The following is a 26445-nucleotide window of genomic DNA, read 5'->3' on the forward strand; positions in this document are numbered from 1 at the left end:
AGCTCTCACGCAGGCCCTGTAACCCGGGGGTGTTGCTTCCCAGTCCCATCTTGGGTGGAAGTCACTCCCATCCCCCTGGCTCAAAGCAGGGCCACAGCTATTTAACATATCTATGAAACCAGTTAAAGGTGATAGATGTGTTAAATGACCGTGCCAGGGGTTAGCTGCAAAGCTGTTGCTATCCAAAACAGCTCTGAATGGCCCTGTTCCATGTGTTCCATCCCCCCTGGCTCAGGCTTGTGGGGGTGAGGACATCCTACATACATTTTTCTAATATTTTCTGGACACCTTGAGCTCTGGACCCCATTACAAATCCCTTCTTGGGGCCCTCCTCTTGGCTGCACCCTGCTTCAACTCCCCACTGGCTTTTCCAACTGGGGACTGAGCCACATTTCCCACGCTTGGAACAGTTCCCCACATCTCCCCCCTTGTTTTTAGTTAGGACCGCTATAGACCCCACAAAGCTTGCTACTTGCTGGTCTCTCACACGACCCTGGGAAAATAACTTGCAAATGCAGCGGAGTAAACAGAGCATTACTATAATCAGTAAGCAACCAGTGGCTCCAAAGACCCACCTTCTCAGATTAAGTCCATCAAACCAATTATTTTAGTTTAGCCAGCTGAGATTGTCACGGAGGGTTTGGAAAACCTCCTGCTTAATCAAGCACTGAATGTCCTGCAGCTGCTGATGCAATTCTAGCTGTAATTTATCAATTTGTCCTTTTAAATTGGTAGAAAAAGCCCCTCTTAGGCGATGTTGAATATCGCTCCAGGAATATTGGCTGGAATTCCACGGGAGGGAAGTGACGCATAGCTTGGCGAACCCAGGGTCACAGGTCAGCTGTTGGCGGGTCACTAGTGCGTGCTCGTGTTCCCCGATCCCGTTGAGTGCTGATTCAACCGCGGAAAGGCGAGTCAAGATCTCTTGATCAATCTGGGCCTGTTGAATCATTGCTAAAGTAGTATTGGTTAAGAGAACATCCACAGTCTGAGCAGTTTGAACTGAGTCCACGAGGGCAGCAGTTGCCGTGGCAGCAGTAGCTGCGATAACTATAGCAGAGACAATAAATGCAATTAGGGTGCCGACAAACCGTCGGACTCGTATAGATGCAAGCACTTTGTTAAGCGCTACTATGCCATTGGGATCCTCCCACTCCCTGGTTACGTCAACTGGCACCCATACTTGAGTTTGTCTTCTGACTATATAAACCCTAGTGAGATTTAACTGAGTAATATTAAAATGGGTAAGGCAGCTGGCATATATGGAACCTGCAGGGACATGCAGAGAATAAATCTTTATTGATTCATTATCAAAGACCTGGGCCGACCCTGGGGTTGCTAAAAACAAGTAGGGGTGAGAGGTGCAAACCGTGATCCAATCTTGTTCTGGAGGGTCAATCTGATAGGAACATCCCAGAGCAACTTTAGGGTTACAACCAATTTTTATAAACAAACGCTTCCTAGTAATAAAAGGCAAGCCCATTTTCCAAGAGTTATAATGCCACAGGCTAGTGTGGTTGGGAGAAACAATACTGATAATAGGTGCCCTGGTTCCAGGCCCCTCCCACCACATATTAGCATATAGTTTTTGAGGCTGAGCCGGGACTGTTGGTTGTGTCAGGCTTAGCTAATATTCTCCAGTTAGCTCCCCAATGATCAAATACAAAAGGGCTTTGGAGGAGAAAAGCAATGATGGCATTTGGCCTTCTGCATAAAGACCAGAAGACCGAGCCGTTACAGTCAGTGTCTAGGCACAAGGAGGAACCGGAAGGGGATTGACAGTATGGTAAACCCCTCATGGGCACACAGGCCAACTGTGGCCACCATAGAGAGCTGACAGTGATCACTGCGTTGCTCTTTGTTCGCAGCATAAAGTTGCTCCTTTAAAGGAAAGCATAAAGTGTTAGTAAGGACAGAAAAACAGACTGGTAGGTGCTCAGCAGCATAGACAGTATTTTTCGGCACCAGTAACCAGTGTCTGTTTTCCTGTAGTGGTCCCTCAGGGGGCATCCACACTCCTCCGGTCCACTGAGTATCGTTAGTGGAAAAGGGAGGCTCAACATTCCACCAGGTATATAGCTTAAATACTGGTGGATCAAATAATGTGAGCCCAATAAATATAAGAGGAATTAACCTCAGTAGCTAGGCCCTGTCTCACTAGGCAAAGTATAATAGCAATTAAAAGCAAAGTTTTACCGAATCGGCTGACAGCACTGCTAGGTAAGCAATAAACCTGTTTTCTGGGGTGTCTTCTACTTTAGTTTCAACAAGAATCTCCTTGGCTCGAGCATTAAGAGCCTTGATGTCCCCCCATGTGGTGGGGACACGCCTAAAGAGAACATTATAGGGTTGTTGACCTCTGCAGGAGGCGCTTGAACCTCAGCCCCTGCCCCTGGGGCAAGCCCCATCCTCCTCTGTTGACGGACCCAAACCCGTGTGCCACGCCGTGGGTGTCCGTGTTCCTTCTGATTGTTCAGGGTCAGCTGGGCCATCTGGTCTGTCAGTTGATTGGTTCTCGCCTCCAGGTAGTGGAGCTTGGTGTCTGTTTTGCTCACCATAAGGTTTTACTCTTTTGGCTGGTAGCCAGACAGGACCTGTAGGAATGGAAACACATGCATACCCTCCTCCCCATGTTAAGAGGTCTACAGGGCCCTGCCAAGACCTGTCTCCCAGTAGATCTCTATGTAAAACCTGAGGGTAAGGCGGTTTTGACTCTTTTGTCTGAAAATGCTTTTCAATGGGAGTACAGAGTGATTCATCACAATTTAGAAAATTGTAGGTAAACACGGCTAACATAGTCAAATTTGGGGGGGAGGACTCATGACTCCCCCTTTTTTGTTAAGAAGATTTTTAAAAGTATGATGAGCCCATTCTATGATTGCCTGACCGGTTGGATTGTAAGGTATTCCTGTTTTATGTTGGATATTCCAATGCTGAAGAAAGACCTGAGTGGAATGGGCAAGGTATCCAGGGCCATTATCAGTTTTAATTTGCTGAGGCCGTCCTAAATGACTAAAGGCCTCAAGCCAATGGGCTTGTATATTTTTAGCAGATTCTCCTGTTAAAGCAGATGCATGTAGGGCACCAGAATGAGTATCAATAGAAATATGGACATATTTGAATTTCCCAAAGGAAGCGTAATGAGTAACATCCATTTGCCAAATCATCTGAGAGCTTAGTCCTCAAGGATTGACTCCTGTAGCTGGGGGTGCCTTGCTAAGAGCTTGGCAATCAGGACATTCTTTAATAATTTGCTTAGCTTGGGAGCGAGGAATGTCAAATTGCTTTCGGAGTGCCTGGCTGTTCTGATGAAAAAACTGATGAGAAGCTGCAGTAAGGACACTGACTAAGGCATCTGCTCTATTGTTACCAACCACCAGGGGGCCAGGCAAGCACGAATGGGATCGAATACGAGTAGCAAATAAGGGGTGCTTCCTTTTATCTAAAAGACTTTGTAGGGTTAGAAATAGACTTAGTAACTGAGGCTCAATGGACCCTTTTAATAGAGCCTGATTTATATGAAGGAGTGTATATACAGTATAACCAGAGTCACAAACTAAGTTAAGAGGCTCTTTGGGCCAATGCTGGAGGGCAAGAATAGCCCCTGAAATTCCTGCCCCTTGGGTGGAAGAGTGTCCTCCAGAAAGAAAATGTTTCCACTTGCTCCCTTCTTTCCAGGTGATAGCAGCTTTCCCTGCTTTTCCTGAACCATCAATAAAGATGGTTTTAGCTTTGGAAATAGGAGTGGCGCTGAATTTTTTCTCCCATGCGGATATTAAGAGTGGGGAGGTTTTGAAGTTTATTAGAAGGTAAATGAATATTAAGATCCCCCACAAAATCAGCGACTGCACACTGAAATTCTAAAGATTGACTAGAAAGTTGTAGATACACTTGGGTGAGTGGAACATGTATAACAGCTGGGTCGTGGCCAAAAAGCTGAATTACTCCATCACGGCCTTTGATAATAAGCTGACATAGTGCAGTAATATAGGTGGTAATAGTGTGCTGGGGTTGGTGGGATAAAAATAACAATTCAATCATTTCTAAATTAGGTGACAACTGTCTGATTAGGCCAGTAGGCGTCCCCAGTGTGGGGAAGCAAAAAAGTCTGACAGGTAATTGTCTGTTTACCCTAGTGAGCTGCCTGGAAGAAAGGTACTGGTTAACTCTAATTCCTGTCTAACCTGATTACTTAAGGATCTAGGAGAGTTTAGGTCTGGATCCCCTTTAAGGGTGTTGAACCAGTTGGTAAATTTCCCAGTGGTGATCCCTAAACTGGGACGGATCCAGCTGATGGTGCCTAAGAGCTGTTGTAAACTGTTAAGTGTTAAAGGGTCTGGTATCTGGATCCGAACTATCTGAGGCCTAACTGTACGGTGAAATAAGACATATCCTAAATACTGCCAAGGCTGATAATGCTGTACTTTTTCCAGGGCTATGACTAGTCCCGCTGAGGAGACACTGTCCTTAAAGACAGAGGTAAACTTGCTTTAGCTCTTCTTGAGAGGCTGCAGCAATTAGGATGTTATCTATGTAATGATAAATTATACTTTGAGGAAACTGAGTCCGTACTGGCTAAACAGCCTGATGAACAAAATGTTGGCAGATGGCAGGGCTATTTAACATGCCCTGCGGCAGGACTTTCACTGAAACCTCTCTAATGGTTGACAATTGTTAAGTACTGGGACTGAGAAGGCAAATCTCTTGCGGTCCCTTTCTACTAGGGGAATGATAAAGAAATAGTCCCTTAACTTTTTCCTATTACTTTTCCTGTTTAGTCCCAGGGGCCTGATTCTCTGATTCTCACCCTCCTGGGAGGGCTCCTCTTGGCTTTAAGGCTTTAAACCTTGGCTTCCCAGTTTGCAATGGGAAGTGAGTAGTATGAAGGAGGCTCCTAGTGGCGACTGAAAAATAGCCTGTTTTAAAAGTGCCTTTTTTTTTTTTTTTTTTTTTTTTTTTTAAAGACCGGTAGTTCCTAGGTTCAGAGTTTGCAAGGAAAGTGAGAAAGATGGGGGTGGAGGTGCTTTGCTTAAGTATGTTTTAGAAAAGAGCGGTTATGCACCAAGGGCCTTTTGTGACTTGATTAACTAACCGTTCCCTCTGGGAGAATAGCCAGTTCTTTCCCCAAGGAAATGATCGGTGTTTATAGGTACTGAGTTAAAAAATGGTGCATAGTCTTCCGCGGAGAAGGGCTAGTTCTCCCCGGGAGACAGTACACCTATATTTCATTTTTACAATAAAAGGTCAAGGCTCTGGCATAAACAAGGAGGATTCTTAATATTTCTTTAATATGTCACACCCCCCATTCCCCTTGTAACATGCTTTAGATTGACAAATTGCTGAATACATTCATAACCTTCAGAACCAGTTTTTTCTCCACTGGCAAATACACTTATTTATTTATTTATTTTAAACAATTTAAATTCTTTCTGAGTAGAATCCTTATGATGTAACAACATTAGAGATCTCATTCTGTTTACCAGAGGTTTAGGAAAATATTTTGAGATTGAGCCATTCAAAAACAAAATTCAAGCAAACCAGTATTTTCAAATTAAATCCTCTATAGGAGGGAGTGAGACACTAGCCTTAGAATCTTATCTCACACCACCTGATGTTATTTTCACTTCTGCCCAACTTGTTCCTAAATAACTAAGTCTAAAGATCCCTTACTAGGGAGACATTCAGTAGCCTTAAAAAGCTGCTGAATTAGCTTAAAACATTGCTCTTGTTCCTTAGAGAGCCTGTTCCCCATGGTTGAGGAGTTTTAGAAACTTTTAAAGAAATTCCTTAATTAAAAGAACCTTTTCTGAAATTCCTCCCGCCGCAAACACGGCAATTATAAAACCAGTTTCAGTCTTGCTTTTCACTCCGCCTGCTCCTTTAAATACTACTTCTTGCTAGTGAGGAGAGTGTAGTGGGTTGAAATGTGCTGTTGGTGAAAGACCGTCAGGGAGAGGGGCACCAGACTTTCCCAGTACCCTAACCCTGCTTATGGGTCTTGGATCCCCCCCCAAGTGTTGAGAACCGCGAGGATGGGGCTCAAAGCGCTAGGTGACCAGCCTTTATATCGCACTTCCCTGGATGAGCCAGAAGTTAGATTAGGTGATGTTGGAAGTCCCTGTAAGGCCCCTGCACGTCTCAGGAATTGATCCCAGACACCCTCGCAAGGTTCCGACTCACATGGGAACACTCGATTTCTCAGGCCGAGGGGAGGAAGTGCCTTTTGTCTTCGGAGCTTGACTAATGCCAAAAGCTCTCATACAAAACCTGCGACTAACACTAAATTCTTCTGGAAAGCGATCTTTGGAGTCCGGTTGAAACAGAAACACTCATTCCCTATCCGCTTTTCCTTATGCAGGCGGACGGAGCAAAAAGGCAAAATTGAAAGGACCGCAAGAGGTGGCTTGAAAGAAAGAATTTACTGAGATGCTTTAAAAATATCCCTGTAACTAGTTGCTGTTTTTAAAGCTGATTAAAGGGGAAGTCTTTGCTCTTTCTCCCAAGCCTAGACCTATTTGGGGGCTGTGCCGCGGGGATGGGCTTGTGAGTGTTTTTACAGTGTGCCTCTCGTTGCGTGGACTTTTGCTTGCAGCTGGCAGGGAAACCTAGTGTTCTGTCCCGGTCCACATCCAGCTTATCCTCTCACAGGTGTCTTCTACCGGTGAGTGCCCTTGTGACTTTTAACTGCTGACCCGTGCCCGCGAGATTGTGGCAGATGCTTGGGAGAGAGAGCAAGGCTCCTGCTTACTAAAGAAAGTACAGTTGCAAAGCGGTCGAGAGGGCGACCTTGGAAGGAATCCCCTTTTCTGTGAAATCCTACACACCCTACAACATTAACTGAAAAGCACTCGGTGTCATCAGCCCTTACCTGGGCTAATGCGCGCACTCCAACGAAGTTGGTGTGTTGACCACAACTGCGGCTCGTAGCCCTGGGTCCCTGATCCTGGGCACCAGATGATGCGGATCCCGGCCAGCAGGATCTGCTGTTGTGGTTGCAATATACACATACACACGGACTACAGAAATCCTGTGGAGAAAAAGGGGCTACATGGCCACTCTCCAAGTTCGAGAGAGGGCCCCTGACCCCCGCCTGGACAGGCTTTTATTGTTTTCCTGGGCACCTTACATCGAGGGTGATCCTCATTTACCATGCACAGGTTCACCACAGGTGATTACCTTTAAAGGAGGACAAAGGACAGAACACTGCTAATTACTTCAAAGAGAAGGATGTTACAGCTCAAGGGGGAAGCTGCTCACACTCCATACTTGGGTGGTTTAGCAGACTTTAGGAAGATGAAGATACTCAGTAAACATTTGCTGCCTCAATTCAGGGTGGGGGAGTTTTAGCAAGAGCAAGTCTCATAGCAGTCTAGGTACAATGCAGGCCTGATTTCCCACGGGAGAACCTATCCATGGGCGTGGGTCCTGCCAACCTCATTCCTCCCTGGCTTTTCCGAGTGGGGGCTGAGCCACATTTCCCACGCTTGGAACGGTTCCCCACAGGAGTCACCCACCTAGGTATCTTGGAGCCTCCATGACCTTCCTGCCTGAGAGGTAAGTGTTTCAAATAACCTGGAGGTTTGTTATTTCATGGTATAGTATCAAGACTTTCCCTAGAGGAGACAGAGGCTTTCATCTAACTTTTAGTTGAAGAATTAAAAAGAAAAATCTTTATAGTAAAATAAACAATGGTAGATTACAAGTTGAGTATAAAATCTACATGCAGCTGAAATTCAAAGTATGAGAAATTGCACACAAGGTAAACGAATCGGATCTTCTCTGCCATTATGTTGGTGGAAGGGAGGAAGCAGCACTGCAGTATCTCAGCTGTCGTGCTAAAGGTGCTAAGTAATCATTCCCCAAAACTGAATCTTTTCAAAGATATCTCTTATGGAGTGACTAGAAAGACTGACTTAGTCAAGGGTCCGTGGGGGTGCAGCAAGGATTCCAGTCCATCCCTGACCCTGGGTGCCCCTGCCTCTCTTCAACTTCTAGAACACCTTGTCTAGAGACATCGATTCTAGTTAAAATAAGAAACCAACACTGGTAGTAAAATATAATTTATTTCTTCTATCAAGAAGTTAAATCATATAAATTAGTAAATTTAATTGGCACAAAAACAGGCAGAAAGATGTAACATTTAGTGCATGGCTCATGGAAATAAAATCAATTATGACACCCATCATTTATTCTGAATTAGTAGATATAAATGACAGGGAAATAATTTGATTCTCTCATTACATAGCAACTGGAATAGTCACAGCTACAGCCAATGTATTTATTGAGTTGTTTTCAACAGCAAGAACAAATACACATATAATAGGTTTCCTGGTTTTACAGGTCTGTTGAGATACTTGTGTTTTATTCATCTTACAAACAGAATTTACAATAATGCACATAACGTTAGTTCATTACCGCCTTGATTTATGGCAAAATTGTGCAAAAATAATTCTATACAATTGTATATAAATTAATCATGGCCTTTTATTTATGTACATAATGTACATTATATACATCATCATGGAAATATACTTTATACACGGATGGAACATAAATAACTTCCAAGAAGTGGTCAGAGTAGCACATAAAGGTTCGGAGTAAACATTCCTTCCACCTTAAAAGGCACTGCTGAGCCCAATAAAGATTTATTTTAACCATGCGCAGTAGACAGGCCCTGCCAATTGAAAGTGCCTGGTTTTCCAGGAACCTGCTGCTGCTCTTGGTCCAGCTGCTCTGCCATGAATCGTTTCAGCGTTTCTGAGGTGCCTGGGCGGAGCCAGGGTTCAGTTGCTACAGAGCTTGATCTGTCATCACCCACGTGTTTCATGATGTCTTCAGGGTCAGCCAGTGAACTCTCATCATCTAAAAAGGCAAGACAGACATGATTCAGGTGGGTGGCAGGCAGGTGATGTGAGCATAGATCTGTCTTTGTCCACAATATTCTGTTCTCAACTGCACGGGTTTTGACCAGACACCCCTCATTCTAGAGGTAGGAAGGCAAGCCCGGGAAGGGAGCCAATGTTATGAAACAAAAAATGCAACTGAAGGTGAGCCCTCCCTAGGGTGGCAGAGGCGACCACAGCCAACATAAGTGGGGGTAGGAGTGCAAGCTGTTTTATTTTGTGTCACCTTCAGGAGAAACCCGATGGACACCATGGAAAACTTTGTTTTGATTTAACAGGATTTTGGAAATACTCCCAACCTACAACACTGCTATAAGGAAATTAAAAGTCATTTCAGGAAAGCACTAGATGGGGGTGAAATTACTTCCATTTGTATACCATTCTAAGAGGCTGTGTCTGCTCCATTATGAGATAGCTTTTAATTTGCTTCATTTTTAATTGAATTGATTATACTCCTATATCTGTTTTACTTATAGATATAATAATAGGAAAATCTGTCTTCCTACCCTGTGATGTCAATTTCTTTTTTGTTTTTAAATTACATCTCCTGGTCTGTGAAGGATTACCCAGCAAAGGAACCTGTGCAATCAATTTAATGAGCAATCAATCCACATCGTACCAAAAAGATCCTGTTTGGAAGGACAGTGTTAAAAAAAAAAAAAAGTTTAGAAGTTGAACACCTTCTGAAACACTAAATTCTTATAATGCTGTCTCCTCAATTTAATAATATCACTGTTAAATATTCAACTTACTAATTCTAAAAGAAATTGAGGAACAGGAAACTCACAATACAAATTAAAAGAAAACGCTTTTTAGCTAAAAAAAAAGCATTGCTTTCCCACTGTTCCATACTTTTCTAGGTATGATAAGAAAAGTACTACTGCGTCGATTTTCTGTTTGCTGGTGTTTGGTATGGAATTATCATCAGAACCGACGACTCCCTGACTGCCAGCGAGAGTGTGCGAGTAGTTTTACATTACAATAGAGTATTAAAGGTAAGATCTAAGAGTATCTCACGAAAATTGCTATAAGAATATTACTATAATGTACCTTAACAGACTAAAAATTGTCCAACTAGACTATTATTTGCTAAAACTAACAGTACAATAGAACTTACACATTATAAAATTACCCCATTGTCCAAACAACTAATAACATCAACATTAGAAAGGTGGTCCAGGGCTGGCGGAAGAGATCACTGGTCGTCTAAGGAACTGTCTGGCCTGCCTGTGCTTGCCAAACAAGCTTTCATCTGCCTTGTCCCTAAAGCAGTGATAGCAAAGCCCCACAGGTTGAGAAAACTAAACTTAGAAATAATTAGCCCGAGGCTGTGTGTCCACAGTTCTGAAAGCCAAGTAAAAAGGTGAGAAAGCCCCGACCAGTGTGGCTCAGTTGGTGGGGCATCATCCCACAGAGCAAAGGGTCAGGTCGGCCACTTCCCGGTCAGGGCACATGCCTGGCTTTCGAGTTTGTCCCAGTAGGGGCATGTACGATCTTTAAAAAAATATTTTATAAAAGGGTAAAACAATTTTCTTTGTAGTACTACAAATTTATAATGTATGTGTTATCTTAAAAACTCAAAGTTTTTTTTTTCAGTCAAACATTTATTCAGACTGGTTATTTGATATATTTTAAGTATGAAGGGTTTTTTTTATTGTTGTTCAAATAATTTCAGATAATCTCTCACTTCACTGAGGGAAGTGTGATGCTGCTACTAATGATCATTTTCCCTGCTGAAAGCAAAGCCTGGATGTCTTTGTAAGCAAAAGTTTTATCTGTTTAGGAGCTACTCAGAAAAGGACATACCCTCTCTGGTAGAAAGAATTCTGAAGTAAAATTAATCCTGAGTCCTGGTTTTGCTGGATAGTTGTGTTGTAGGCCCTACAACTCAAAAGGATTTCAAAACTCATTGCGTCAGTCCCCAGCCACAAGTGAAAACTCCATGTAAGCAGGTTGAAAGTCCTCACAGAATCTGCTGTAGGCCCTTAAAGTTGGCCATTTACCTGTATTAATAGGTTTATTCTGCAGTTCATTCAATCTTCGCAGTCGTTCCTCATTTCTCATCCTAATCTGATCAACATTTACACTGGATTCCGATTTTAAAGAGAGACCGTCTGACAGAACATCAGGACGACTGTTATCCTGTAGTCAGAAAACAGCTTCAGAAATGATCACCAACATAAAATATGTTCAGAATAAGTGAGTCAAAACATGCCATTTCCCTTGCTAAGTATACAGTGTGACGAACAAAATGAAACCAGTGGAAGCCTATGGCACTTACACTCTAACTCCAGGCTGTGATGCAGGTGTTGTGCTTGTGGCAACACAAACACTAGCAGACTGTGCAGAGGTAGAAAACGCAGTTACCCCACCACCCAGCAATTCCAGGTATATACGCAAAAGAGATGAAAACATCAAAAAAACTTGTACACGGATATTAAAAGCAGCTGTATTCGTAACAGACAAAAAGTGGACACAACCTAAATGTCCATCAGGTGTTGAATGGATTTAAAAGTGTGGAATACCCATAAATGGAATATCGTTCAGCAAGGAAAAGGAGTCCCGCCCGAGCGCAAGTACTTTCTGTTAGACCACACCAGTTTAGCATGGGCCAGAACCCAGACCTCACCCCTAAACCAAAAAGGGAAGAAAGGAGAGTTCATACATACAAAAGCCAGTCCCTTCAATTTGCTCCTCCTGCGCTCCCTTGCAGAGGGCAGCTGTGAGGGTGGAAGGACGGCACCCTCTTCAAAGGCAGGATAGGTCTCGCCGTAAGCACCTAGAAGCAGCACACGAGGGAGAAGTCGTAAACACCCCCCACTTCAAACTGTTTTACTCAGCTAAACCAAGACGGCTTTTTATTAGCTTTAAGATGTTATTTACATATAATAAAATTCACCCACTATAAATGTGCATAGTTCAGTAGCTTTTATAGAATCATGCGATTGTCATTATAATCTAGTTTTAGAACATTTCTGTCACTTCAGTAAGTTCCCTTGTGCTTGCTGGCAATCAGTCCCCACTCCCACCTGCCCAGCCCCATGTAAACACTGGTCTGCCTTCATCTCAATGGACTTACCTTCCCTGAGATTCCACAGAAGAGTAATTATACAGTGTACTCTTGTCTTTCACTTAGCATACGTTTTGAGGTTCATCTGTGTTGTGACGTGTATCAGCAGTTCATTCTTTTTTCATCAGTGAACAGTACTTACCAGTTGATGGACATTTAAATTGTTTCTAGTTGGCAATTATTAATGCTATTATGAACATTCACGTACATGTCTTTTTGTGGTCATGTTTTCGTCTCTTTGGGGTGCATTCCTAGCAGTGGAATTGCTGGGAAACTACATTTATCTTTTTTGAGGAACTGCCAAACCATTTACAAAAGAGGTTCTACCCATTTTACATTATGACAAAGTTCTAGCTTCCCCACGTATTCACCGACATTTGGTGTTGTCAATTTTTTTTTTTTTAATTTTAAAAAAACTGTTCAATGTTACTATAGTTGACATTCAGCAGTGTATCAGTTTCAGGTGTACAGCACAGTGGTTAAACATTTATACCAAACAGTGCGATTGCTGGGTGGTACAGTAAGAGTATGTTTACTTTTGTCCAAAACTACCTTCCCATCTTCCGACGTGCCTGTACCACTTTGTAGTCCACCACCAAGCAGTGAGGACTCCTGCTGCTCCACATCCTCACCAGCATCTGGTGTTGTCAGTGCTGTAGATTTTGGCCACTAAACAGGTGTGTAGTGGTACCTCATCGTTGTGTTAATTTGCATTTCCCTGATGATATATGGAGTATCTATTCATATGTTTATTTAAGGAAGTGTCTGTCTGGATCTTTTGCCCATCTTTTAATTATTAGGTTATTCTTATTGATGAGCTTTAAGAGTGCTTTGGATGTTTTGGATAAGAGTCCTACATCAGAAGTATCTTTTCCAAATATTTTTTCCCCACTCTGTGGCTTGCCTTCTCATTTTCTTGACATTATCTTTTACAGAACATTGATTTTTGATAAAGTCTTGTTACCAATTATTTCTCTCATGGCTGTACTACTGTTGTATCAAAAAAGTCACTGCCATACCCAAGTTCTTACAGGTTTTCTCCTATGTTATCTTCTAGTTTTACAGTATTGCATTTTACACTTAGGTCTGAGGTCCCTTTTAGATGATTTTTGTGAAGGATGTAAGGTCTTTGTTAAGATACTTCCTTTCTTCCTTCCTTCCTTCTCTCTCTCTCTCTCTCTCTCTCTCTCTCTCTCTCTTTGGCACATACGTGTCCAGTTCTAGAAGCACCACTTGTTGAAAAGATTATTTTCCTCACTTGCACTGCCTTTGCTCTTGTCAAAAAGCAGGTGATTGTACTTGTGTGGGTCTGCTTCTGGACACTCGAGTCTGATCTCTGTGCCTTTGTCAGCACCACACTGTCCTGACTACAGTGGTGTTATAGCACGTCCCGAAGTCAGGTGATCTTAGTCCCCCAGTGCTGTTCTTCAGGGTTATATTGGCTCTTTTCCCTCTCCATATAAACTTTAGAATCAGTTACCGCAAACTAACTTGCTGGGATTTTGACTGGGTTTGCATTGAATCTATAGAACAAGTTGGGAAGGACTCACATATTGCTAATACTGAGTCTCACAGTCCATGAACATGGAGTAGCTCTCCATTTATTTAGTTCTTGTCTTTCTTTCATGAGAGTTTGTAGTTGTCCTCATAATAATCTTTGTTGGGGGGGTAGATTTATTAAGTATTTCTTAATACTTAAGAAATGGTGTTTGGGGTTTTTTATTTCTTTACTGAGGTAACATTGGTTAATAACATAAATTTCAGGTGTGCAACATTGTAATTTGATACCTTGTACTCTAATGCACGTTCATCACCGAAAGTCTGGTTTCCTTCCATTACCATATAGCGGACGTGCTTTACCTATTTCACGTTTCCCCCCACCCCTATTCCCCACTGATAATGCCCATTCTGTTCTCTGTACCTGTGACTTTGTGGGTTTTTTCTTTTCTTAGTTCATGTGTTACTCTTGTTTTACATTTCACATGAGTGAAATCATATGGACTTTGTCCCTTTCCCTCTGACTTATTTCACTTAAGATAATCCGTCAAGATCCATCCACATTGTTCCAAATGGCAACATTTCATCTTTTTTTTTAACTTACAATATTCCACTGTGTATGTAATATTATGTATATTATCACATTTTCTTTATCCACTCATCCACTGATGGACATTCCAGTTATTTCCAATCTTGACTATTGTAAATAATGCTGCAGTGAACCTGGGAGTGCATTTATCTTTTTTGGTATTTCCTTATTGGAAGTATAATTTACAAATACCTTCTATTCAATTGGTTGCCTTTTGATTTTCTTGATGGTTTATTTTGCTATGCAGAAGTTTTCAGTTTGCTGCAATCCCACTTACTTGTTTGTGCTTTTGTTTCCCTAGCCTTTGCAGTCAGATTCCCCAAAACACCACAAAGACAAATGTTTTGGAGACTCAGTGCCTGCATTTTCTTCTACGTACTTAAAGGACTTTCCTTTCTCCATTGTATATTCTTGGCTCCTTTGCCATAAATTAGTTGCCCGCATATATGCGGGTTTATTCCTGGGCTGTAAATTCTGTTCCATTGGTCTGTGTATCTTTTTCTGCCAATACTATACTGTTTTAACTACCATAGCTTTGTAGTATAATTTGAAGTTGAGGAATGGGATAGCTCCAGTTTTGTTCATTTTTCTCAGGATTGCGTTGGCTATTCAAGGTATTTTGTGGTTCCATACCAACACTATTCTTCTGTGAATGATGCCATTAGGATTTTGGTAGGGATTGCACCGACTCTAGATTGCTTTAGGTAACATGGACATTTTAACAATGGCAATTCTTGACAGTCCATGAGCACAGAGTACCTTTCTCTTTCTTTGTGTCTTCAATTTCTTTCAATGTCTTACAGTTTTCAGTGTACAGGTCTTTCACCTCCTTTGTTAAATCTATTTCCAGGTATTTCATTCTTTTTGTTGCAACTGTAAATGGAATTGTTTTCATTTCTCTTTCTGATAGTTCACTGTCAGTATACAGAAACACTACAGACTTTCACATGTTCAGTTTTCTGTCTTGTAGTTACTCATAGTTGATTTCTAGTTTCATGCCATTGTGGTTGAAGGAGAAGCTTGGCATGATTTCAGTCTTAAGTTTATTGGGACTTGTTCTGTGCCCCAACATATGGTCTATCCTTGAGAATGATTCATGTGCATTTGAGAAGAATGTATATTATGTTTTTGGATGAAAAGTTTTATAAATATCTAATGTCTTATAAAATAGCCATTGTTCATCTGATCTAATATTCTGTCATTTAAGGCTGCTGTTTTCTTGTTGATTTTGTCTGTATGATCTGCCCACTGGTGTAAGTGGGATATTAAAGTCTCCTATTAATGCATCACTATCTGTGTCTCTCTTTACATCTAACGATAATTGCTTTAGCCCTGGCCGGTGTGGTTCGGCTAGTGTCATCCTGTAAGCCAACAGGTCGCAGGTTTGATTCCCAGTCACAGCACATGCCTAGGTTTCAGGTTTGGTCCCTGGTCAGGGCACATACAAGGCAAAAGATCAATGTCTCTCTCTTTCTCCCTTACTTCTCTCTCTAGAATCAGTAACCATGTCCTGTGGTGAGGATAAAATAATAATTGCTTTATATATATTGGTGCTCCTAGGTTGGTAACCAGAGATATAAGTATGGCTACACCCACTTTTCTCTGGACACCATTTGCTGTATCATCCTCCACCCCTTCACTTTGAGTCTGTGTTTCTCTGGAGCTGAGATGGTCTCCTGAAGGCAGCACACAGTCAGGTCTTGTTTTTTAATCCATCCAGCTGTCTCTGTCTTTTGACCTCTGTCTCTGGAGAGTTCAGTCCATTTACATTTAGGGGACTACTGATATATAAGGACTTACTACTGCCATTGTATCTTCTGTTTTCTCGCTGCTCTGTACCACTGGTGTTTCTTTATCCTTGTGTTTCTGTCTGCCCTTGTAGTTTGGTGGTTTTCTGTTTGTCTCCATTTCTATGTTGTGTGTCTCAGCTCTGGATTTTTGTGGTTACCATGAGGTTTGTATCAAATGTCTCATGGATGAAAAGTCCTTTTTCATCTTTAGCATCTTACCTTCATTCACCATACAAATTCCACCCTTTTCCTCCTCTCCTCTTTTGTTGTCACAAATGATGCACGTCTGTGTGTTGACTACCGAACTACAGTAGCTATAGTCATTTCAGTGCTTTTGCCTCCTTTAACCTTCGGTATACAACTGCTAACACCCCATTCGGAAAGAATTGCTATTTCCCACTTCTGTCACCTTACTCCAAGTTTTGTGCACTTTCATCTTGTTTCTGGGGGAAGTAAGATCCTTTCAACATTTCTTACAGTGAAGGCCTTATAGTAAATTACCCAAGCTTTTGTTTTATTTAAATCCTTTATTTCTCCTTTATATAAAGGGTAACTCTGCTGGATATATATTCTGGCTAGTGGTCTCTATCTTTCAATATTTTGAATATATGATTCCAGTCTCCTGGTTTGTTGGGTTTCTGATGAAAAATCTGATAACTTGATGGGGTTTCCTTTGTAGTTACTGTCTTTTTCCACGACTGCCTTGAAAACCCTTTATCACTAACTTCTTCAATGTAACGTGTTGGAAAACGTCTTCCTTTTAGGTATTCTGTTAGCTTCTTGTACTTGTATGTCCTGCTCCTTCCCTAAGTTAGGGAAGTTCTCGTCAAGTTATTTTTTTGAATAGGCTTTCTGTTCCCTTCTCCCTCTCTTCTCCTCCTGGGATACTCATTATCCTCATGTTGCCCTTTCTAATGCAGTCTTGGAGTTCTTGTGGAGTTCTTTCATTTTTTAAAAATCTTAGTTCTTCTATCTGAATTGTTCCTAGGTTTTTACCCTGAGATCACTAATTCTCTCTCATGTGGTCTCCTCTATTTCCAATACTTTGTAATGCATTCTTCATCCTATCTTATTGAATTCTTCAGCTGCAGAATTTTTTGAAAGTGTCAATTTCTTTGCTAAAGTACTCCTGATCATTAATTGTATTCGATGCGAACTGCCCTTCTGAGGTGTTTTTTTGTCTTGCTGAGATCTTTTGTGACTGCTGCTGTGAGTCCTCTATCACTCGGATCAGCCTCCCATGACTCAGAGTTTGATTCTTGGTGGTTCATGTGACGGAGGGGTGGTTCCTGTGCAGGCACTTCTGAGTTGGTAATACCTTTCCTAGGTACCATTTTGATTTTATCAATTTAGTAGGTTGATAATTAGAGGTTTCCCTTTTGTAGTGACTAAATAAGTGCTAGAGCATGAATTTTTTTCTCTTACATGCTGTACTTGCACCTCTGGGTGGTGATAGGGCTGTGATCATGGCAGTCATCACCTGGGTCACTGGGGAGGTCATGTTTCTGCTGTGTCCAGGTCACCTGGGTATCAGGAAGCCACCACCATGGTAGGGGATGTGGCTGGTTTGAGGGGGCCATGTTCTCAGGTCCACTGCTACTTGGTTCCCACGGCAGGTGGTGCCACTGTGTTGTAGTCGGGAGGCCGTAGACACATTTCGACCACTGCTCCCAGGCTCTTCCATAATCAGGGCAGAAAGCTGGATCCTCAGGCACCAAAGCCACTTCTGCTCTTCTTGCCCACCACTAGGCCACCTGATGGTTGTTACAATGTGAGTTGAGACTAGTCACTGCCTGTGCAAGGCTCAGGGCCACTTAGCAAGAGGTACAGGGTACACAGAGGCCAGCACTGCTCTTCTCAGAAGTCTGTGTACCTTTGAGATTTTAGGAGAATCCACAGTATTGAGCTGAGACAGGTTGCTTGTGTGGAGCACCTTACTGTTGGAGGCTCCAGCAGGGCATGCGTGTTGGGTGGGGCAAACAGTATTAACCAGGTTAATGGAGAGCTTAGATTCTGTGCCAGCCTGTAGCAAAGAACAATGACACTTGCTTCCTTCCCCGGAGAGGGCTGCCTTGACGCCTGTCCCCCCCAGCCCTCACCCTGAAGCTAGTGAATTCAGTTCCACCCCATATATCCCTGGCACTTTTCAAGCTGCTGCCCCTGCTAGTTTAAAGCAAGTTGAGTTTGTGCGTCCAGGCACAGGCCCCTCAAGAGAACTGCCTGGGACCCCAGAAGCCTTCCATATCATTCAACAAAAGCTCCACCGGTTTTTACAGCCAGATGTTATGGGGACTTCTTTTCCCAGCTCTGGTGTCCCAGGCTGGAGAATGCCGTGCGGAGCTGGAACCCTTGTTCCTCAGGGGGAACCTCTGCAGCCAAGGTGTCCCTCCTGATTTCTTAATCACCCACTGTGTGTGGGACCTGCCTGTTCCATGTCTCCGCCCTTCCTACCACTCTCAATGTGGCTGCTGCTTTATGTCCTTGGTTGTAGGATCTCTGTTCAGCTAGCTTTCAGGTGGCTCTCCATGACCACTTTCTACAATCTAGTTGTAATTTTGATGTGGTTGTGGAGGGAAGCAGACATAGCATTTACCTATGTTGCCATCTGGATTGGAAGTCCTTTCTTTGACTTGCTAAGTTAATTTTAAATATTCTGATTTTGAAAACGTTAAGCCATGTTTTGTAATAAACAGATTGGTAAAATATACTCACCAATAAAAGCACTATCAGATTCCAATAATGAATTTTTCAAGAAATCATTAGTGTCATCTCTGGGCTAAAAGAAACATCATATATTAATTACTATTTTTATTAGTCCCATGTGGGAAAACAACATATTTGTACTAAGAGGCATATGTTTCCACACTGTCCCCAAAATTAGCAAAATAGGATGGGGAGAGGTAAGACTGGCTGTTTCCCTCCCACACGACATTCCAGTGCTCAGAAAATATAGGAAAAACCCTTCTATTAAGGGTTATGTTACTGCTGATGAAAATAGGGTATGAAGCAATGAACCCAATTAAACATTACAAAGCTTTAAATCATTTGCTGAGATTCATTCCGTCTTCCAGGAAATCTGTACAGTGCTCGATTTCTCCATGCTAGGAACTGGAGAAGCAGAAAGGAGTACAAGATTTTCTGCTCTGGAGCAGATCGTAGTTCCGCGGGGGGAGAGGCTTGCCCTCGGATAATGACAGCCCTATGGGGCCACGGTTGCACAGATCTACAGGGACCTGGGATAGGGCTAAAAAAATAATGCTGGAGTTGGGTTTCTAACGACACAAAATGAGAGGTAACTAGCCCTCCCTGCACCTCCGCACCAGATTCTAGGATGCGCTGGAATACTCCAGTTTTAAGAGCTGTCATTTTTCAAGGAAACACATTCTGAGTATCCTCCACACACTTAATTTAAATCTCCTTTTAACATCCATTGCCTCTACTTCTGCTTTCCAGCTTGATAACTGTGAGGAGCATAATGGCATCTAACGTTTGCCAAATGGTCTGAGCCAGCTTTACTGCCCACCCTCTGTCCCGCATCACCGCCCTTCACACAACTGAATGGCGTGCTTGAGTCCACCTAGGCCCTATCTTCTCCATCACAGTCTCCCCAGATTCATCTCGTAGCTTCCATCTCATCCAGTTCCTAGGAAAATGAGGACCCCAAAATTTGAGCTTTTTTGTAAAAGCCAAGATAAACTGGTGGCTTATGTTGACCAAACTCAACAGAATATGGTATTATCATCTTAACCAAAAATCTAAATGTTAAATTTGAGTATATTTTCACTGAGAAATATGGTTGCCACATGTAAAGAAACCTGCCATCTGCACAGGAATAGGAGTCAGTACATCTCAGGCCACACAGCGTGGAGACAAGGAGCTCTAGATTCCAGCCCGGGTTCGACTCTGGGTTTTACTACTCGCTGACTGGACCATGGGCTGGCAGTTTTCTCTCCTATAAACAGGGATAAGCATGCCTTGGTGTGCACTTCAGAGAAATAAATGTCAAATACCTGACACAGGTACAGTGTGTGCTGTGGTAGCTATTAGCAACATTGTTATCATTGTCAGTTTAAAACAAAGCACCCACAGTTATCAACTGGTAACCCCGAGCAACTAGCAACCTAGTGGGTCTTTACTTCTATAACCAGACAATGAGGATAATACTACCTGTACCAGTAATGTGTGTGAAAATTAAATTTATTTCCAAACACAATCTTTTCACCTGAACTCTGTCTCCTATCTACCTACTTGCAAGCTCCAACTATTTGTCTAATAGCCATCTCAAACTTACCACGTCTAAAACTAAGTTCCTGATTTTCTCCCCCAGCCCTATATTGTTTTCTATTTCTCAACCTCTGTGAATAGCAACTCCCAACAAAAACCTTGCAGCCCATCTTTGAGTGCTCTCATTCCCCACATTCACTGCATCAAGAATCCCATCAGGTCTTCTTTGCATGTCCACTGCTCCAGCCCAGGCTACGTCACCTCTCTCACCTAGACAACAGCTGTAGCTTCCTGTCCCCTCCAACTGTTCTCAACAAATAGCAGTCAGTGATCATGGTAAAGCATGAAATAAATCGCATCCCATCGCTCTTTTGCTCAAAAACTTCAGAAGTTTCTCAACACATTCACCACGTAAAAGGCAATATCCTATGTCAGCCTGTGAGGCCCTATAGTCCAGCCCTTCCCCTCTCTCCTCTCCCTGGAGGACTCAGCGTACTCCAGCCTCCCAGGCCTTCCCACTGCTCCTTGCGTGCACCCAGCCTCTCCCCCGCCAGCCCCCCGCCTGGGGCCTCTACTTCCTGCAGATGTGTCCCACCTCCCTGAGGTCTTTGTTTGAATATTACCTACTTACATACCCACTGTACTTCAAACTGTGAACTGTCTCACCCTGGGACTCCCAGTACTCCCCAGGACCCCCTTCCCCAGCTGTCGTCATCTCCAGAACCTCACAACTTAAGATACTATATATTTTATGTATTTGTTATTGTCTCTCCCTCTTACCAGAAGTCAGTCCCCAGAGGGCAGGGATTTTTGTTCTTTTCCTTCACTCCTCTATCTCCAGGACCTTGAACAGTATCTGGTCCATAGTAAGTATCCAGTAAACATTTGTTGAGTGAAAATGGCTCATCCCTGACTTTTCTTCAGTCTTTGCACAGATGTCGCCTCCTCAGGATAAGAGTGACACCCTTACCTTGCTTATTTTCTGTACAGGCCTGACTACCACAGCTAATGTTGACAGCAAACACTTATGCTGCACACTCATTATGGGCCAGGTCCTATTCTAGGGGCTCTTAATGTAATACCTCAATTCTCACAACCCTTGACCTCTTTATTACTTTTTAAATAAACACTGAATTATTATATGCTAAGCCATTAATATGTGTCTTGCAAATATTAATGAATTTAATTCTTATAGCCACCCTCAGAGGCAAGTACAGTTAACCCATTTCACAGATTAGGAAGTCACAGAAAGTCACAGATGAGTCACAGAAAGATTAAATAACTTGCCTGAAGTCACACAGCTAAAAACAAACTCTTGTTATTAGCTCTTTTAATATACTTTCTCTACTAATACATCTCTAGCTACCTACTGCACTTATGAGACAAGATTTAAATCCTTGATTCAATATGCCTGAAAATTCAAAATTGGAATACTCACTGGTCATGTTCCTAAAAAATTTTATCCCCAAAAAACTAGCTTGAAAAATTAGAACTGGTCCCTTACCATTCTGTGGTCTTGTATTTTAGTGTTTGGGATAGCATCCGAGTCCACTGGCGTCAATGGAGAACAAAAACAAATGAAAAGGTTAGAAAACATTTAAAAAGTAAAATAAATTTTAGAGTATCTTTTGTGACTAACTCTGATGGCAGTTACTTTTCAACCATCATATTACAGAATGTTTTTAAGATATTACTTGCTCACTAATAAATATAACCCAGTATTCATTCTAGTTGGGTAACCCCCCCCCCCCCCGTTAACGTTAATGAATACGAATAAGTACAATCACTAAACTTGCAGCTGATGCCTACAGAAAAAGAAAACAATGCAGGATTCCTCACCATCTTTTCAAAGTTCCACAGTCTGTAGAAAGTTGTTAAGTGGAGTTAAGCGGGTCTTCCACACATCTGATCAAAGGAAGCTAACCCACTTCCGGCACCCGGTCCCAGGGACAAAGATTTTGAATCAGGTATCCCCAAGGCCCCTCTACAATGCAACCAGCATCCCTGTGTGTTCCTCTGAATAGTACACTTTCTCCTTTTAGATACGGCCACTGGGAATAAATAGACAGCCAAAGATGGCCTGTATTCGCACTCCTCCTCAGAATATCTTACGGACATGTTTGTGGTCATCTTATAGTTAAACTATATCCTTGTGAACTGAGGTGTCATGTGTTTGTTAGAAACTGGGCTGAGTGCTGTTGGGGACGGATGCCCTCAGTGCCAAAGTACACCTGTGCCCAACTGGGGACTACTGTTGGGTCTCCCGAAGAAAATTTCCACCGAAACGGACAGGAAGGTTGAAGAATGCGCTTGCTTCTCTCCTCTCTCCTGACCACTTGCCCACTATTTATCATAGAATTTGGATTATTCTGCTGTCACTGGATGACCTATGGAATCACTGTTTAAAATTCTGTGTCAGATGGAGAGAAAACTTCCCCTACATCAATCGTCACCCAAGTCTTGACCTGTGATACGGGCCTAAAGCACCCCATGCCTCTCACTCCTGTGATTCTCTCATGTGGTCGAGAAAGGCTCCTCAGATGTGCGGGCCACGGTAGGGTCTGAAGTTTTCCTAAATACAACCCACAGGACCGGCGCTTCCTAATCTCGTTACGTAACTTGCATTTTTATGACTCATGTTCCATGGCTGCCCTCAAAGGCCTGAAGGCTGGCAGAGCTGGTGAAATACATGTGAGGCTCATGCAGTCACCACCTGGTCAACGGGGACCACAGATGCTCTGAGGCAACCAGCCCCACTCTGCCTCCAGGTGCCCGACCACCTCCACCCCCAGTTACACTCCCAAGGGCCCCTAGCTTTCTCCCTCGCAGCATTCATTGTCAGCCTTATACTTTTTAGCATATGACTTCTCCAACAGAGTATGAGCTGATACTTTAGACTTAGTGCCATACCAAAATGTAAAACAGACACACACACACACACACACACACACACACACACACACACACACGAGATAAATGCCCTAGAGGGCACTGAATGTTTGCACAGCGCTCCTCCCCTTGGGTCCTAGTCCCTGGCGCCACAGGCCCTAGTCCAGGCACTCAGTCCTCCCGGTTCTAAGTGAATGGCTAGGCCCTGCTCGTGCATGGATACCTGACCCCAGCCAGGCCAATCAGAGCCTTTTCTGGGACTGAAGGCCAAAGGGTCATGAGATCACAGACTTGTCAGAGAAGGAGCTGCTTTGGACTGAAATTAATACAAAAAGTGGAGAAAGAAAGCTGACAACAAAACCCACTGATCCTATTGGAAACAGTAATGATTATTTCTTACCTTCAGCGCTTTGCTGCATTTTCAGTCTGTTCAGCCTTTTCTGCTGCGCTCTCAGCAGGGCTTGCTGCTGAATCTCTAAGGTGTAATGATCTCTCGGAGGATCCGGGTACATAAATTTCAGATCAAATCGTGTCTCTGAATCTGGTCAAAAAAAACAAGTTATAAAACTTAAATTTTCAAACAAGATCTTCTGAAACTTCACTGTAATATATGAGTAATGTTAATTTCAAAATCAAGGAACAATATAATGGGGCACCACCAAAGTCAAAGGACATTAAAATCATAATAGAACTAAACACAAAATTAATATTCTTTAAAGAAACGCCTTTTCACAAAGCTAGCGACATTATGAGGAAGCCCCCGGAACAAGCAACAGCTCACTGATGCATTCTCCCCACCACACCGCTCCCTTGAGATGCCACTCAGAGCAGACAGCGGGGCAACTAGGGACAGATACGTCCCGCAGTCTGTCACGTGGCTGACACACGGGCAGCCGTGGGGCAGTGTACTCACAGCCAATCCCTGGTATAAGGAAGAATGAAAATACTGTTATTGGCCAATTAATATCCTAGCCCTTGCACATATGCAGAAAGCTAGATAAAAGCAGACTGGCTAGAACTTTAGGAGGCATGTCGTTACTGGAGGAAATAATATTCTTAAGAATTCACCTATGCTTCAAATTCAGGAGGACGGATTTATCAGAATGAAAATATTAAACGTTAGTTTTTTAAGTCTTAAGAATATAAATAGTTCATACATTTTAAAAGCCTTGAAAATATTCCCTTTGATCTACTAATTATACAACTGTGTTATAATTTAAAGAAATGATCCTAACTATGTAAAAAGCTTTATTATGATCAAATTATCAAAATAATAGTGAAAAATGGAAATCATGTAGAATACCTAAGATCTTAAAAATGGTTAAGAAAAGTTAACAGAAGAGACCCCGGACACAGACTCGGTTGGACTGGACCCTGACTTCACCAGCTTCAGACTTGGCTTTAAAATGAGATATTAACAACTAAGTCACATGACGAATGAGAATTAGATGTAGTAATTACAGGGAAATGAATGGCTCAGTTTTACGGTTTAAACCTTTTTGGTCTCAAGACCTCTTCATACTCTTAAAAGCTGAGGACCTTCATGTCTGTCTGTCTCTCTCACACACACCATCTTAGAAAATTAACACTAACAAGTTTTTAAAACGGGGGTATACACAAGCACAAATTCTGTTAGCTTCAAACCAGTGAAGTCATCACATGCCATGGAGAGAATAAAAATGAAACACACAAATAGTATCTTAGTTGTAATAAAAACCGTTTTTACCTCACAGGTTCCCTGACCAAACCACCTTAACCCAATGCCTGGAATATAGTAAATAAATTATAACACAGAAGTTAACTATAGTATATGTAATTGATGACACTTGTAAATCTAAGTAAAAAAAACAAAAGAGAAAATAACAATTATGTCTTGTTTTTTATTTTTTCTTTAAATTAGGCTCAGAAAGAAGACTAGAAAACACCCAGGAAGTGATTTTGCCCTCTTTTATCTGTCTGTATTCAAAACTCCCTACAATAGATACTACTTGTTAAAATAAGGAAAGTGGAAATTCTGGCTTATCTGGTAGAGGCCATCACGGCACACACTCGACAGTCTGCCTCCTCGACTCAGCACGCCCTCTGTGCAAAGCTCCTGAAGAAACACCGATTTCTTCAGAAATTTCTCTTCAGAAATACCACACACAACACCAATTTTCCCTCCTCTTGGCGTGTTAGCCCCCCAGCCTTTGTGTACCTTGGCTGTGCTCTTTCCCTAATAAGCCGCCTCTCCTGCAAATGCATCAAACCTTCTCTACTCTCTTCCTTCAAACATCCTGCATTTCCTCCTGTCTACGCAGGGGCCCTGCTCTCTCCCACTCCTGTGTTTGAACTCCTTCCTCCTATTAACAGCTCTAAACATTAACATCCAGAAAGTTCCTCCAGCCCTGGACCCTTCTCTCCTCCTTCCCAGCCTACTTTCAAGACTTGTTTTGTGCTGATTCTTCCAACACGTTGCCTAATTAATGGGCTTCTGATCCCACAATTCCACAGAAAAGATCTACCTGAAGTCTCATCCAACTGACACTGTCCAATATTCATCTGAGACCATCCTTCTCTGACACTTCTCTTCCCTCAGCTTTCGGGACACCACGTTCTCCTGCTCGCTGGCTTTTCCTTCTCAGTATGTTTCCTAGGCTCCTCTTGCTCTGTCCACCCTCCACTAAATTCCAAGGCCGTTCTTCACACTTTGCTGTGTGATCCGATCCACTGCTGAGGCTCTAACAACATAGTTAGCCGAGCGAAGGCTTCAGACTGGTAAACTGAAGAACTAAGGTATACGTAAGTGTGATTCACTTAAAACACAGATCATAAATAAAACCTTTACTTTAGAAAAAGGATACAAACATGTTTAAAGATCCCTGAATATGGGTAGAACACTCTTGCTGTACCTTTAAAATGCAGCATTGTACTCACCTCTGTCTTTCAGCTCATTGAAGTCATGAATATTCTGAAAAGTGGCAGGGTCTAAGCCCTTCGGGGACTGTCTCCTGACAGGAGCCTGCAACCGATGTCGGGCCATGTCGAATATATCCATGGGGTTCCTTTCTCTTTTCCTGTAAGGGACGAGTTATGATAAATGTGTGTTTTGTGGGAAGAAGTTCTGAGTTCACGTTTCACTCCAGAAATGTGGAATCTTCCACCAGAGTACATTATAAACATTTATTCTAATATCTGCTACTTCAATACCTTATATGAAAAAACTAGGGTATTTATAAGGTCATTGTTTATAATCTTTCAAAATGCCAGGTGCAAAGTACTTCATTATAAGAGTAAAATGATTTAGCTTTATGTTCAGATGTTCATGTCGTAGAAGGGTCAGTCTTTGAGGTCAGACACACCAAGATTCAAAGGCCTGCTCTGCTGCTTATTAGAAGTTGGGCCTTGATTTCAGCATCTGCGAGAAGCGGACAGTACCTACCCCTTTTAGTGCTGAGAGTATGAGAATTAAGTGGAATTATATACTGTAAGTACCCGGCATAG

General features: G+C 42.5%; 1 protein-coding gene across 11 annotated transcripts in view; it reads right to left on the bottom strand.

The window, feature by feature from the left end:
* Window positions 1-8050: 8050 nt before the first annotated feature.
* CSPP1 (centrosome and spindle pole associated protein 1) overlaps window positions 8051-26445 on the bottom strand; it is a 91194-nt gene continuing 72799 nt past the window's right edge. For 10 of the 11 annotated variants that reach the window (XM_045204861.3, XM_045204860.2, XM_053929374.1 and 7 more), the window contains 7 exons: window positions 25879-26018; window positions 23363-23503; window positions 21578-21624; window positions 18562-18625; window positions 11573-11682; window positions 10907-11045; window positions 8051-8862 (listed from right to left, as the gene is read on the bottom strand). In XM_045204861.3, coding sequence (XP_045060796.2) covers window positions 8651-8862; window positions 10907-11045; window positions 11573-11682; window positions 18562-18625; window positions 21578-21624; window positions 23363-23503; window positions 25879-26018 — 853 coding nt within the window. In that variant the 3' untranslated portion in view covers window positions 8051-8650. Of the gene's footprint in view, window positions 8863-9409; window positions 9533-10906; window positions 11046-11572; window positions 11683-18561; window positions 18626-21577; window positions 21625-23362; window positions 23504-25878; window positions 26019-26445 lie in introns of all 11 variants that reach the window. The other variant, XR_008427461.1, reaches the window with a different exon arrangement.

The sequence above is a fragment of the Desmodus rotundus genome, chromosome 8 (genome assembly GCF_022682495.2).
Source record: "Desmodus rotundus isolate HL8 chromosome 8, HLdesRot8A.1, whole genome shotgun sequence".
Classification (NCBI taxonomy): Eukaryota; Metazoa; Chordata; class Mammalia; order Chiroptera; family Phyllostomidae; genus Desmodus; species Desmodus rotundus.